The following is a 13,930-nucleotide window of genomic DNA, read 5'->3' on the forward strand; positions in this document are numbered from 1 at the left end:
CCCCGACTCATAGAGACCCCTCCTTGGGTTTCCGAGGCAGTATCACTACGGAAGTAGGAATGCCCAACTTTCCTTCCAAGGAGTGGCTGGTGGGTTTGAACCGCTAGCCTTCTGGTTAGCAGTCAAGTGCCTTAGCCACTATGCTACCAGAGCTCCTGTGATGATCAGAGGATATTCAAATTTTATTACATGCTTGGTGAAAAATTAAAGAACATATTGTTTGGTGTTGTTATTCAAAGTTTTGGAGGAAGGAGAATAGAACCACATTCATCTATTTTCATGGAAGGTATATATTGGAGTTCTGCAGGTATGATTTGGCCTCTGTGTCTAAAAACTTGGGAAAGTCTACACTGGGAAATAAAAAAAGTCCATATTTCTGTTTAAGAAGATGGAACCTCTGGCTACTGTACACCTGTATTCCTATACCTCCCATACCAAAAAGCAGGCTGGGGTTGGGGAATGTCTGGTCTGTACACATGCTCTACAATTTGCAAGCCCCTATTACTCTTGGTATTCACACTGCTTCTTTTACTCCTCTCCACCTCAGCATTGAGAATGCATAAATTTACGCAGTTTGTGAAACGGATGCAGCTTTTCAAATAAGAAATCTTTTTGTTAAAAGGGGGCAAAACCCCAATGGCTGTTTTTGCGTCCCAATAGTCCTAAATTTTGCCCCCTTTCCGCGGTTCTCAATGATCTGACCCTCTTCTACTTTTTCAGAACCGCCAAAAGCAGAGAAGAAACAAAGGATGCGCACTGTAGTCTCAGCTCCACCCTAAGTCATTTGTGTGACCTTGGCCGAGTCGTTAAGTTCTTTTAACCAAAGGAAATGACCTGTAAAACGAACTTAATACCACTCTGGATACCTCACACGCATGTTGCTTTGTACACTTGAGATTTTAAAGTGCGCCTAAGTAATTTGAAACCGCAAAAGGCTTCCCAGCACAAGCGTCTGAGTGCAATGACACCGTGGCTTTAAAACTCGGGTTAGTAGAATCCACTCCAGTTCCATGCTGCTCCCACTTCCCCTGCTCAGGGTGGGCGAGAGAGGAAGAGTCTCAGGGCAGGACGTCTAGAAAATTGGCTAGGAGTGAAGTGACAAAAGTTCCTTGGAGGAAGTTAAGTTGTTGGCGGCATTTTTAAGCCCAACAGTGACATACCAATTCCCAGCTGAGATGACAGATCTTGCCGCGTCCCTAGCGCAGGATCCAGCCCCAAAGGCCTAACCCGGCCCTTCCCCGCCCAGACCTGGGACCCTGGACCTCGCCCTTGTCCCCAACCCCCACAACTACCTCCCCCGCTCTCTTCCACGTGACAAGAGCCGGAACCGTCATTTCCGGCGGCACGGGCAGCGCGCCTGCGCGGGGGCCCGGCCTCTGTGAGCCGTTGGCAGTACCGCCGCGCTGCCAACGGCCGCGAGTGGCGGGCGGCACGGGTCGGCTTCGAGCGGCGGCCGTGCGGCTGGCTGCGGTCCTGAGGGTGTGCGGCCGAGAGGTGCAGCCTAGCCCTGGTGGGGGACGGCCGACCCGCCCCCTTCACCGTGTCCCTCCCTCTTTCCCTCCTCCTGGGCCAGAGCTCCCGGGAGGGCACTGGGGGCACTTGCGGAGGCGGCGGCGTCGCCCCCGTATTCAGGCCCGCCCCCTCGCGCCCCGCCCCGTCCCCGCCCTCCGCCACCCTCTGCGGGAGCCGGGGATCTGCAGCGGAGCCGCGGAGCCGGCGGCGAGGCTGGTGCTGTGCGCTCGTGGCGTGCGGAATGTGAGGCTTCGCGGGCCGCATCGCGCACGGACTCTCGGACGGGCGAGGAGCGGCGACCCCTCGCGGACGTTCGGCCGCGTGCCGGGTTGGAGACCAGCCTTCTCTCTCGTCCTTGCGCGCGCCCCGCGCCCTCCAGCACACCGGCAGGACCATGAAGAAGTTCTCTCGGATGCCCAAGTCCGAGGGCGGCGGAGCGTCGGGTGGCGGGGCCGGCGGGGCCGGAGCCAGCTCCAGCTCCGGCGGCTCGTCTGTGGGGGTCCGGGTGTTCGCAGTTGGGCGCTACCAGGTCACCCTGGAGGAATCACTGGCCGAAGGTATGGGCGCCTGGGAAACCTCGGTTAGGCAGGTGAAGGAGGACTGGGGTGTGGCGGTGGCTTCGCACGGCTCTGGCTTGCTTCTCTCCTTGTCTGTTTGGTTCGGCTCACTCTTCCTCCCCTTTCTGCCTCCTCTGGCCAGGGGGGGCTCTTAAGTCGCTTGGGCTTTCGTTCTTAAGCCGGCTTTTCTCGCGGTTGGCAGTTCTGATCAGTTCACAGTTTTCTCATTAGGAGTTTAAGTCATCTTCTATCTTTTTTTGACTGGAGTAAATAAATAGAAAACGTTCTAGCAAGTGATGTGGTATCATGATTGGATCAGTGACTCATTAGCGGGTCAGATCGAGCAGGATTGAAGCTGTGCTCTGCCAGCTGTGGCTCAGGCTGGTGTCATGCGTTGGCCTCTTCATCCAGACTCTCCACCCGCTCTTCAGGGCATAGGACCCTGCAGCCTCTGGTGTCGAGTCTGAGTTTGCTCCTGCTCAGTCATCGTTCGATAAGCAGAGTGTGTGTGTGTGTGTGTGTGTGTGTGTTGTGGAGGTGATACTTTGTCCCAAATTAAGTTAGTAATTTGCTTTTGGGTAGCAGGTAAATTTGAAGCCCATTTATCCTTCTTAGTCAGAATTTTCTCTATCAGACAAGGTGGTATTCACGTCCTTCCAGTAAGTCATTTTGGTAGTAGTTTAAAACGTGTTTTGAAAGCTGGTTAATTTCATTTGCGAAGTTGAAGTTTCATGGTTTGACCTTCATTATTTGTCACAGGTTGTGACAGCAAGTACAAGTCTGCTTACAAAAAGTTCACTCCATGTATAACTGGCTCGTAGAAAATACCTTCTCTTGTTAACTACCTATGCTGCATTGACTTTTGAGAGTTTTATTGCAAAGTGATATTAAAAATAAATACTTCAAAAAGATCACGAATAATTTATTTTCATAAATGGTCCTTTTAAAGTCAAAAGTTAAGAAAAAAAGAGTAGTTTTGGTTGGCGGGGATTTAGAGGTTGATGTGGTTTGAAAAAGCCAGACCTAGTGGCGCAGACGTTAAAGCACCAAGCTGCCAACCAAAAGGTCGGTGTCCGAACTCACCAGCCTCTCCGCGGGAGAAGGATGCGACATTCTGCTTCTGTGAAAATTTACAGCCTTGGAAACCCTCTGGGGAGTTTACTCTGCCTTATAGGGTCGCTGTGAGTCAGAATGGACGGCAGTGAGTTTGGTTTTGGTTTGGTGGTTTGAAAACGCTGGATTCAGATACCGGTTGTGTTTTTTGAAATGTCATAAACAATAGCAAGAGAAAAACCTGAAGATTTTTGTCTATAAAATATTCTGAGAGAAAGAAATCTTGCATCAGTCAGGGATCCATGCTATAGTTTGGCAAGTTGTTGTCTACAATAACAAGTTTACCTAAACCTTAGAGAAATGGGAAAAGGAAGAGCCTTAGCTTCTCAAAAGAATGAATATATGGTGATTGGTCAGGACATTCAGATATATGGTGCTGTAAAATTTCCTAGCTTTGTATATTATACATGAATTTCAAGTGGTTTAGATTGGGTTGTAGGTTTTAAGAAGACATTGTTACTAACAAAAACGTTGTACTTGTGTGTTTCAATTTTTAGTAATAATTGAAGTGTAGCTTGAGTAGTGGTACTCTTACTCAATTTACTAAATCCCAGGTGTATGTTTTATTCAATAGAAAGAGAATATTGACATTTCAATCGAACTGAATTTGAATTTGTAGCTTTACAAAGTCACGCATGCATATCCTATCACTACTCTGAGCAAGTCATTTCCATAAGAAAGAAGTAATTTTGGAAAATAAAAACAAAAATGAACTATTTAAATGGAGTCCTTATCACAAAAAATAACTTCTCACTGTTAGAATGTTCCACTGACTTTTGTCATAAATTTGTCATTCTTTTAGGAAAATAATCAGTAATCAAATGTTAACTATAGATGATGACAGGAAACCAAATATGTTTTTAAGACTATGGATGGAGGAACAAGAAGACAGGATTAAAACAAGAGAGGAAACAAAGGTTGAAGAAAACTTTTTGTAAGAAGGAACTCTCCAGCCCTCCAACTGAACAACTGAACTAGGCGTGCAGCCTTCACTGGAGGGAAAACCAATGACTAGACTTCCTTACCTTGAACCATTCTCCTCTCTCCAGCACACACAGTATTGAAATTATCAGTATTTGGTTTTACTTTTTGATCCTGATAGGTTTATTCTGATTTCAGATGCTTTGTATCTACTCTCCCTCTCAAGTAATGCCACAGTTTAGAACAAGGTGCTTAATCACAAGTCTAATTCACATTAAAGCATGATCACCCAGTAATTGACAAATACATTTGCCTGATTATAAGATTGGAGCACGTGCTTGTGAAAAGGCATTAGAGTTTAAAGTACAGGCAGTTCCAGCAGTTTTTGGGTAACAAATGAGATCAGTTCTTAAGTGTGTCTTCAAGAGTTTGTAGGTTAGTCAGAACAGGTGCACTGGTTCTTTCTTAACTTTTGTGCGATAGAAGACTTGAAGCCTTTTCAATGATTGAAAAGTTGCAAGTGTTGCTAGGAAAGGTGATTGCGATGAAGGATTTGTTGGGAATAGGGTTGGTTCTGTCCTTCCAAAGTGAGGGCAGATTCACATAACATTAAAAGGCAAGTAGGAGTTGTCCAAGTCTTAACCTGGGGAATGCTTATATCTGATCTGGGGAGAGGGGTTTTACTGAGTTAGAAAAGGGATGGAAGCTAAGACAGACCAAAAAACAAACTTGGTAGATTTTACATTGCTTTGGCTCAGTGTTTAACTAGGTCCAGGGCCTGCAGAAGCTGTACCCTGAGGTGTTTTTGCCACGGTACTGAAACATAGGCAGCTTTCTCAGTGCCTTGATAAACCAGTCTCTGCCCATCCCCTAAATGTATATATTATATGTACATATACACACACACATATATGTATGTATGTGCGTATATATATATATATGTATATCTATATGTGTATATGAAGAAAGAGGTATTTGTATATGTTTACATATATTTTGAAATAAAAATATTTTCAGGAGTATACTTATGCTTTATAATCAAACTGTTATAGTAGTTTCCTTCCTGAAATATTTTTTTATTTCATTATAATCTCTTCCTAGCCAAGCATTTATATGCTTGTAAATGTCACATGTCTCAGTGCTAACAACTTACACTTTGTTAGTTCCTCCTCAAAGTTTAGAGGACTGATAGCATAATGAGGCATTTCCTTTTTTTTTTCCCCCCTCAAAATGGTTGTTTCTGGAGTGTATGCTAAGCAAATCCCACCGTTGTTGTTGTTGTTGTTGTTGTTACGTGCCATCGAATCAGACCCGACTCATAGCGATCCCTCTTTGGGTTGCTGAGGCAGTATCACTACGGAAGTACATTGCCTAACCTTCCTTCCAAGGAATGGCTGGCGGGTTTGAACCGCCAGCCTTCTGGTTAGCAGTCAAGTGCCTTAGGCATGAAGTGGAGCCATATGTAAATACCAGTTTAGAGATAGTGTCAAATTGTGAAGCACCTACAATTCATTGTAACCTTCTGTCTTAATTTGCTAGTGTTGCTGTAACAGAAATACCACCAGAGGGTGGCTTTACAGAACAGTTTAGGAGGCTAGAAGTCTGAATTCAGGGCACTGGCCCAAGGCAGAAGGTTGGACACTCTGGGGAGAAAATCTTTGTCTCTTTTAGCTTCTGTTCCTTGGAGATCTCTTTATGGCATCTTGTCTTTTTCCCATTTGTAGCACAGGGATGAAAGTCTTTGACTGCTAACCAAAAGGTTGGAGGCTTGAACCAACTAGCCACTCTTCTAGAGAAAGTTGAGGCAGTCTGCTTCTGTAAAGATTTACAGTCTTAGAAATCATATGGGGCATTTCTACCCTATTATAAAGGTTTACTGTGAGTTGGGATCGACCTGGTGACAAGGGGTCATCCTTGTGTTTAACTTAGTCTTTTTATATCTCAAAAGTGGTTAGGTTTAAGACACACCCTACACTTATATGATCTCATTAACGGAACAAAGAAAACCCATTCCCAGATGAAATTACATCCAGGAGTATAGGGGTTAGGATGCTAACACAGTTTTGGGGGACACAATTTAACCCATAACATCTTCCAAATACTTATTAAAACATAGAACTGGCAGTTTGATCACATGCATCACCATAACAAGTTTCTAGTGCAAACAAAGAATGTAATAGTGATTGATAATGGGCAGAATTTGGTTCTTGAACAGGTTTTTTTTTTTTTTTTAAAGAAAAAACAAACTGACTTAAGTAAATGGAGATGTAAGACTGGGAAAACAGAGATAACTTGTTGAGATAATTTATTAATAAGTTATAGGCTAGATGGGTATGATAAAGTGAATATGATACTCAATAAGACTGACAAATGGGCATGGTGGGCTGTTGGCACTGTGAGTTATTGGAGGTTAGGGAGTTTACTATAGGGTTCTGTAAAAGTTCTCTGGGTTAGTTTCTTGGTTAGATTAGGATGAAAGAATTTAGGCTAAGCATTAATACTAATTGTTAATTTTAAACAGAGTAAAATAATCTTCTTTTGCATATAAATCAGTGGGAAAATGAGCATGCTTTGAAGAAATCCTCTCTGGCTATGCAGTAACTTCTCTGTTAAACTTCCCTAGAGGGGACAGAGTTTTAGAGAAGTGGAGGGTTTGACAAAAATACCAGAAAACTGTTACTACTATGCAATAATTTACTAAATGCCTTCTGTGTGCCAGGCACTGTATTAGGTGCTACTTATACCGATGGGGACAAAAGTTATGTTTCTGGCCGCATGGAGCTTATTTGTGGAAGGCAAACATTAAACAAACAAATACCAGCAAGTTAATGTAGTTAACCATTTTGGTAAGTGTTATAAGGAGAAAGTACAGTAGCTCATGAAAATGAGTAACTGATTGAGTTCCATTTAGGGGATCAAAGAAGACTTTTTAAATGATAATTTAGCAGAAAGCTGGAAGATGAAAAAGTTAGGTAAATAAAAGAGATGTTGAGGTGGGAGACAGTATGCAGGATATCTTCACTTGTGTAGGGAAGAGCAACTGAAAGTTACCCACAGCTATGTACTACAGTGAGTGAATCATGCAGAAGAGGGAGGCAGAATAAAGTTGGAGAGGTGATAAGGGTCCAGGGCTTTGTATATCATGTTGAGGATATTGGGTTTTATCTGAAATGCTATGGGAAGCTATTGGAGTTTTTAGTTAGGGCAGTAACATGCTTCAGTTTGTATTTTCGCAAAGCGATGCTGATTGCTCTATGGAGAATGGTTGAGAGGTGTACAAATTAGATGTTTATTGTAATAGTTAAGATGGTGACAGTGAGGATGGAGACAAAGGTTATAAAGCTTGAATGGGAAAACCTAGTTGTGGATTGGAGTGGGGAAGATAGTAGGATCTGTCAAGAACAATGGAAAAGTAGAGGAGTCAAAGAATTTTTAAAGGAGTTAGATGAATATCCACTAGTTTTAGACATGTTTACTTGAGGAAATGTCAGTTGGGAAGTTGAATAATTGGTCTGGAACTCTGTAAAAGTGTGCGGGCTTGATAAAGGTACTTTCTCTTAGTGAACACTTGGCTGGTATTGAAAGCCCTGGGAGAAGATAGATGTAGGAGAGTGGCGTGAGAAGGGCAAGGGCTTCCCTGAAGGACTTCAGTAGAGCTTTGGTTCTCAAATGTTAGCGCACTTCAGAATCTTTGGGAAGCCTTGATAAAGCACAGATTGCTGAGCCTGACCTTTGAAGTTTGGTTCTGTAGGTCTGGGTGTTGCCCATAATTTCATTTCTAGCAACTTACTTAATGATGCTAATGATATTGGTGCTTTCAGGAACCACACTTTGAGCACCACTGATTGAGAGCAGACAAAGAACACCAACAGGGAGTTATCAGAGAGTTAGGACTAGCAGGAGAATCTGATGTCTTCAATTGGAGAGTGTTTCTAGAAGAGCAAGGAGCCCTGTTGGTGCAGTGGTTAAGTACTCTCGATGGCATTGAGGTTTTTTTTTTTTTACCCACAAAATAAGGATAAATATAACAGCATCTCTGTAGAGCCATGATGAGGATAGAATGACTTAGTGATAACCCACAGTGCCTGATACATAGCTAGTGCTTAGTATAAATTGTAGCTGTTGTTTGTCATCCCCTGAGTGTGCTGGGCCTCAGTTCCCTTTTGTAGATGAGGTCAGAGCTCTGGTAGCGCAGTGCTAAGGCATTTGACTGCTAACCAGAAGGCTGGTGGTTCAAGCCTACCAGCCACTCCTCAGAAGGAAGATGGAGCAATCTACTTCCCTAGTGATACCACCTCGGAAACCCAAGGAGGGGTAGCCATGAGTTGGATCCAACTCGACGGCAGTGTTTTTTCTTTTCATTTTAACCTAAAAATCAGCGATTCGAACCCACCAGCCGCTCCACGGGAAAAAGATGTGGCAGTCTGCTTCCGTAAAGATTTATATAGTCTTAGAAACCCTGTGGGATTTGACTATGCCCATTCTATCTGCGACAGTTCTCCTCTGTCCTGCTGGGTGAATGACAGTGGCTTGTTTGTTTTTCTCCAACTAGAAGCGGAGAGAATGAATAATTGTGCTTCTGAGAACTCATAAAGTAAGTAAGTGTTTTTAGCATGGCATTCATGGTTATCTATGCTAAGTCCTTACCCTACCTTTACAATTTTGCCTCCCTTATTTTTAATAAGGCATTTGACTGCTAACCAGAAGGCTGGTGGTTCAAACCCACTAGCCACTCCTCAGAAGGAAGGTTGGGGAAATCTACTTCCTTAGTGATACTGCCTCCGGAATCTAAGGAGGGGTTGCTATGAGTTGGATCTGACTTGATGGCAGTGAGTTTGGTTTTTGGTATTTCCAAATAATACTGTTTACTCCAACCATAGTATTCTCTACTCTGTTGTTGGGTGGTGACTGAGTCTTGTCATCCCTATCACTTGTTTTTGCCTGTGTGATCCCAGCTTCCTAACTGCTGTTATGGTCATTCCCTCCTTCCTGTGGACACTGGTAACTATTTTGCTTTCATTTCTCTTGTTGCACTTAATCTTTTGTCTTGAGAAACCATAGGTAAGCTCTTGGAAACATTAAAGTGAATAATTATTATTGTTTTTTTCACCTCCTGTAGTGAGAAGTTCTTGAGGCTGGAGGGGACTCTGTCTTCATTGCCTTTGCACGCAAGTTGCCTTACCATGTAATAGACATAGATACTTTTCAAAAAGAAATTACTATTTTTTTTGTCTAGATGGAGGTCTTGAGTAGAATTTAAGACCTAATTTGAAGATTAAAAAGCACCAGTGAGGAGGGCTCGTTAGTTCCTTTCCCATTAAAAGTCTTCTGCTTAGGCCAAGGGACCCTGAATTTTCTACTTTGATGGAGACAACAGCAGTTAAAGGAAAAGTGTGATTTCAGTTAGTCTCCTTGAAACAGCAAAGAAAGAATAACTTAGATTCCCCCTTGTAGTCTTTCTTTATTGATACTATATTTTTCTTCATTCTACAAATATGGCTTAAAAAATAAAAATGTCCTTACTTACAGTGTGAAATTGTTTTACATTCTGCATTTGATTTTGACAACTTTTTTGGATGGTGAATTTTGTGAGGGGAGAGCCAGAGTTTTATTACCCCCAGTTTCTGTCCTGTAATACATGTCCAGCATTTTTTAAAAAAATTTTGACTTGCTTGAATTACTGTTTTTTCTCACAGTATGTGAAGATGAAGGTAGTGTGTGATGCCACCTAGCAGTGCATACCATCTCTCAATAAGTATGGGTGAATGTTAGATTCAGATTCACTTATAAGCTTATAGTAAAATCTAATTCTAGAATCATAGTACTTACCTTCTAGAATAGGTATCACATTTATTATATTTCCTAAATTGGTATCACAATCTGTTTTTTTTTTTTTTTTACAATCTGAATTTTTTTAAACTATTATTATATAACACTCAGCCATATTTAAATTTTCAGGTTTTAATCAGCAATATAGAATGTTAAGGTTGAAACAATATCTGCTTTCAGAATAAAATGAAAGTGATTTGTAGCAGTGGACTATGAATATTAACCCGTATTTCTCTTTTGGGTTGTATTATTGTAGGAGGACTGCTAGGATGTAAATTTCATTGTCTATTGTTATATTTTCTGGAGGTAGCACTTTATTCAAGTACAAGCTACTAACACTAAAAAAAAGAAAAATATCTGCAGTTTATAATGTTACGAAATATATAATGAAAATTGTACATTTATCCCTAATGTGCTAAAGTACACTAAAATGTCAAAATTTCTTTGCTTTTTAGCTGTACTCAACTTGGTATGGTTAATAATGACATTCTGTTTCCAGTCAGATTGAAAGGTTTTATCTTTATTTGAAAAATAATGAAAATGGATTACTAATATTTATGTGCTGTCAAGTCAAACCCGACTTATAACGACCCCTCTTTGGGTTTCTGAGGTGCTATCACTATGGAAGTAGATTGCCCAACCTTCCTTCCGAGGAGTGGCTGGTGGGTTTGAACTGCCAGCCTTCTGGTTAGCAGTCAAGTGCCTTAGGTACTACGCTTTTAACATGGGGCCTGCGGGAGGGGAAAATAGATGAGATCCTTGGGTGGTACTAATATTAAGGAACATACTAGAAGGTGAGTTTGATGTCCTTTCTCACATTGTTTCTGGCACTTTGGGTTCTTTACTAATCTTGTGTATTATCTTTGTTCTCTTTCTCCTCTTCCCTTCCATTTTTGCCAAAACTTGAAGTAGAATATATACAGTACTTGTTTGGTAGCTATGAGAATGATTTAAAACATTGGCTTGAAATTCCAGAGTTGAGTCTTGAATAGTGATACCAAAGCTGCCATACTTTTCTAGCGTTCCAGGCTTACAGTTTTATCTCCAAGGGGTTGACATCACTTGTTCCTTGGTTTTGTTGTTTTATTTTTTTTCATTCCTTGCTCTTGTCATGCATCCACATGGTAAAACATTATTCATTCATCCACAGTGGATTGAGTTGAAAAGTTGAGTGGTTAATGACTGAGTTGTTTTAAATACTTTTCATTTAGTTAATCTAGAGATTGTCTGTGTTTATCATCCTTATAAAAGAGATGTCTAGCACATTTCTGCTAATAGTTCCAAAATTCTATCTTCAGGAAAGTAGTGATAGGACCTTTTCCATAAAGATGCTTTGCTTTTAGAAATTTTGGTTTTGTCTTATAGATTTCCAGTAATATTAGAGATATGTTATGGGATATTGCTTTCTAGAAATACCTTATACAATCAATATTATTTTGTAGTATGAAATGATTGTTGCTACTGGTTAACCTATTTTAATTAAAAAAAAAAAAATCCTTAAAGTAGTGCTTTTTTGAAAGCAGCTGTTAAAAGAAGGTAAAACATAGAGACAGGCCACCTGTCAATCCCAGTTATGCTACCAACTCTCATTGTGACATTTTGACCTTGTTTTTCTCAAGCAAAAAATGAGGGGGCTGGATAAGATTGTAACCCCCCCCCCCATTTTAGCATTTTCTGATTCTGTCTATATAATGTATACTTACTGATAAGAGACAAGCAGGAGGGAGGGAAGGAATAGCAATGAGTAGACTTAGGCCTGAGATTGTAGTAAATGGCTTAAGTTCGATCTTTTTGCATTTGTTTTTTTGCACACTTTATGGATTAGCATTTTTTTTTAATCCCACCATATAAAATTACTTCTTAACTGTTACAAAAAAGTATTTGCTATGAAATTGCCTTATTATGTGGATTGTCTTACTCATAGGGGAAAATTATTTACTGAACCCCTTGATAAAACGACACGGATGCTAAAATAAAATTGTGCAGCATTTTAAAGTACCATTTTTTCTCCAAGAGGTAATACTGTGTAAACTTAAGAGTTTTATAAGATTCGATATTTATTCAAAGGGTTTGTCACTTCAGTTGCTTATTTTACATCTTAGCAATTTGTGTTCTCCAAGCAACTCATTTTTTATATATGTATTTTGAAGGGTATCAAGAAGTAAAGAAACTGTTATTTGGTTCTGAAGTTTTTATGTGGAAACAATAGATGAGGAAAACTTAGGATGTACTTTCTCTGAGTGAGTTTATAGATAGAAAATTTATAGATATTTTACCTATGCTAATGCCTGAGGAATTTAGTACTTTGTTTCCCGTGCTGTCAACACTAATTTGGGTCCTTAATACCTTTCAGAAGTCCCTGGGTGGTGCAAACAGTTAACACATTTGGCTGCTACTTGAAAGAGACTGGTTGGAGGTTAGGGTCCCTCCAGAGGTGCCTCTGACAAAAGGCCTGATAATGTACTTAGAAAAACATTAACTTTGAAAACCCTGTGGGGCACATTCTACTCTGATATACACAGGGTCACTATGAATTGGAATAGATTTGATGACAATTGGTTAATACCTCTCATTTAGAGAATTTCATTAGTATGTAGATGTGATAGTTGGAGTTGTACTTCAACTTGTCTGGACCACAGTTCTGTGTGGTTTGAGCTGTTGTGGTGTGGTTGTTCCCATGATGGGATCAGATGACTATGTTCTGAGTGGCCAATCTGTTGAAAGGGAGTTTCCCTACGGGTGTGGCCTCTTTCCAGTATATACAAGGACATCCTGGGAAGAGAGACATTCTTCTGTGGATCCAGATTCTGTTGTGCTGCCTCAGCTGTCCGTGAGTGAACAGTTCACCATTTGGCCTGGAGATCTTGGATTCATCATTTGTTGGAGTCACCTGCCGGTGTACTGCCTGCCAGCCTTGAGCTCCTCAGCCCCTGCAATTGCAAGAGCCAGGAAAAGCCTCCAGCTTGACGTTTGATCCAGGAACTTTGGACTTGGCTAGCTTCTATAAGTGTGTGAGCCATTTTCCTAAGATAATTTTTTTTTCTTTCTCTCTGTAAGCTTTACTGGTTTTGTTTCTCTAGAGAACCCAGTCTAACACAATTGGTACCGAGAGTGGTTCTAGAGAGACAAAATCATAAGGATGGGCTTCCTAAATTGGTTCTCCAGTTTGATTACTCTCAAAGACATTAGTGACCCTGTGTCTGTTAGTAAAGAGGGTACTACTAATCCGTGGCGTGAGGTGGCAACATTAATATGCGAAATAGCACCACCAGTAGATCAAGTACTTGTGAGAAGTGACGCTCTGGGTGATTGGATATTTTATACTTTTCTGCAATTTTGTCAGGATGAGGAGTATAAGGAAGCGGTTGGTTGGTCCTACTTACACTAGACAAAGTGGTGAAAGAGCGAGATGAATTCAGAGCGGCTGAGTCTCAGCTTAAGTGCTGCATAAAAGACGTCAGTGTTTCCAGTTGTGCTCTGAAAGAAAGCCTTATATCTTCTAGTAACAGAGCTGATATTGCTGAAAACCAAACCCAGAGTCTTATTGTAAGGGTGGCTGAATTACAATGCCAATTAAATTTCCAATCCAGAACGGTGTCTGATGTTAAAGTGAGGGCATTGATTGGAAAAAAATGGGATCCTGAAACCTGGAATGGGGACATATGGACAGGTAATCAGGAAGATCAGGATATGGAGCCTGTAAATTCTGTTGAATCCCTCCCATCTGAACAGATTACTGTAAAACCATTATCCCTTCCTCCTCGGTTTGATGGGACTAGCCAAACCGGTCCTGCTGGGTCATTGCCTGAGGCAGAGGCCATGGAAGACATTCCTGAATGCTCTCAGGAACTGCCTCAACCACCCATTGTTGCTGCCAGTCCTGTAACTAAAATTAAGTCCAAGCGAGCCCCAAAAGGTGAAATAGAAAGTGTGACTGAGGAGGTGGTACTCTATACCCCAAAAGACCTACTTGATTTTGCTAACATGTACAGACAGAA

General features: G+C 41.4%; 1 protein-coding gene across 1 annotated transcript in view; it reads left to right on the top strand.

The window, feature by feature from the left end:
• The first annotated feature begins 1,906 nt into the window (after positions 1 to 1,906).
• Positions 1,907 to 13,930, top strand: part of BMP2K (BMP2 inducible kinase) — a 254,462-nt gene continuing 242,438 nt past the window's right edge. Inside the window, exon 1 of the mRNA XM_007950371.2 lies at positions 1,907 to 2,069. Within this exon, the coding sequence (XP_007948562.1) occupies positions 1,907 to 2,069 (163 nt within the window). The remainder of the gene's footprint in view (positions 2,070 to 13,930) is intronic.

The sequence above is a fragment of the Orycteropus afer genome, unplaced genomic scaffold (genome assembly GCF_000298275.1).
Source record: "Orycteropus afer afer isolate SDZICR_OR568_19922 unplaced genomic scaffold, OryAfe1.0 scaffold00270, whole genome shotgun sequence".
NCBI classification, from domain to species: Eukaryota; Metazoa; Chordata; class Mammalia; order Tubulidentata; family Orycteropodidae; genus Orycteropus; species Orycteropus afer.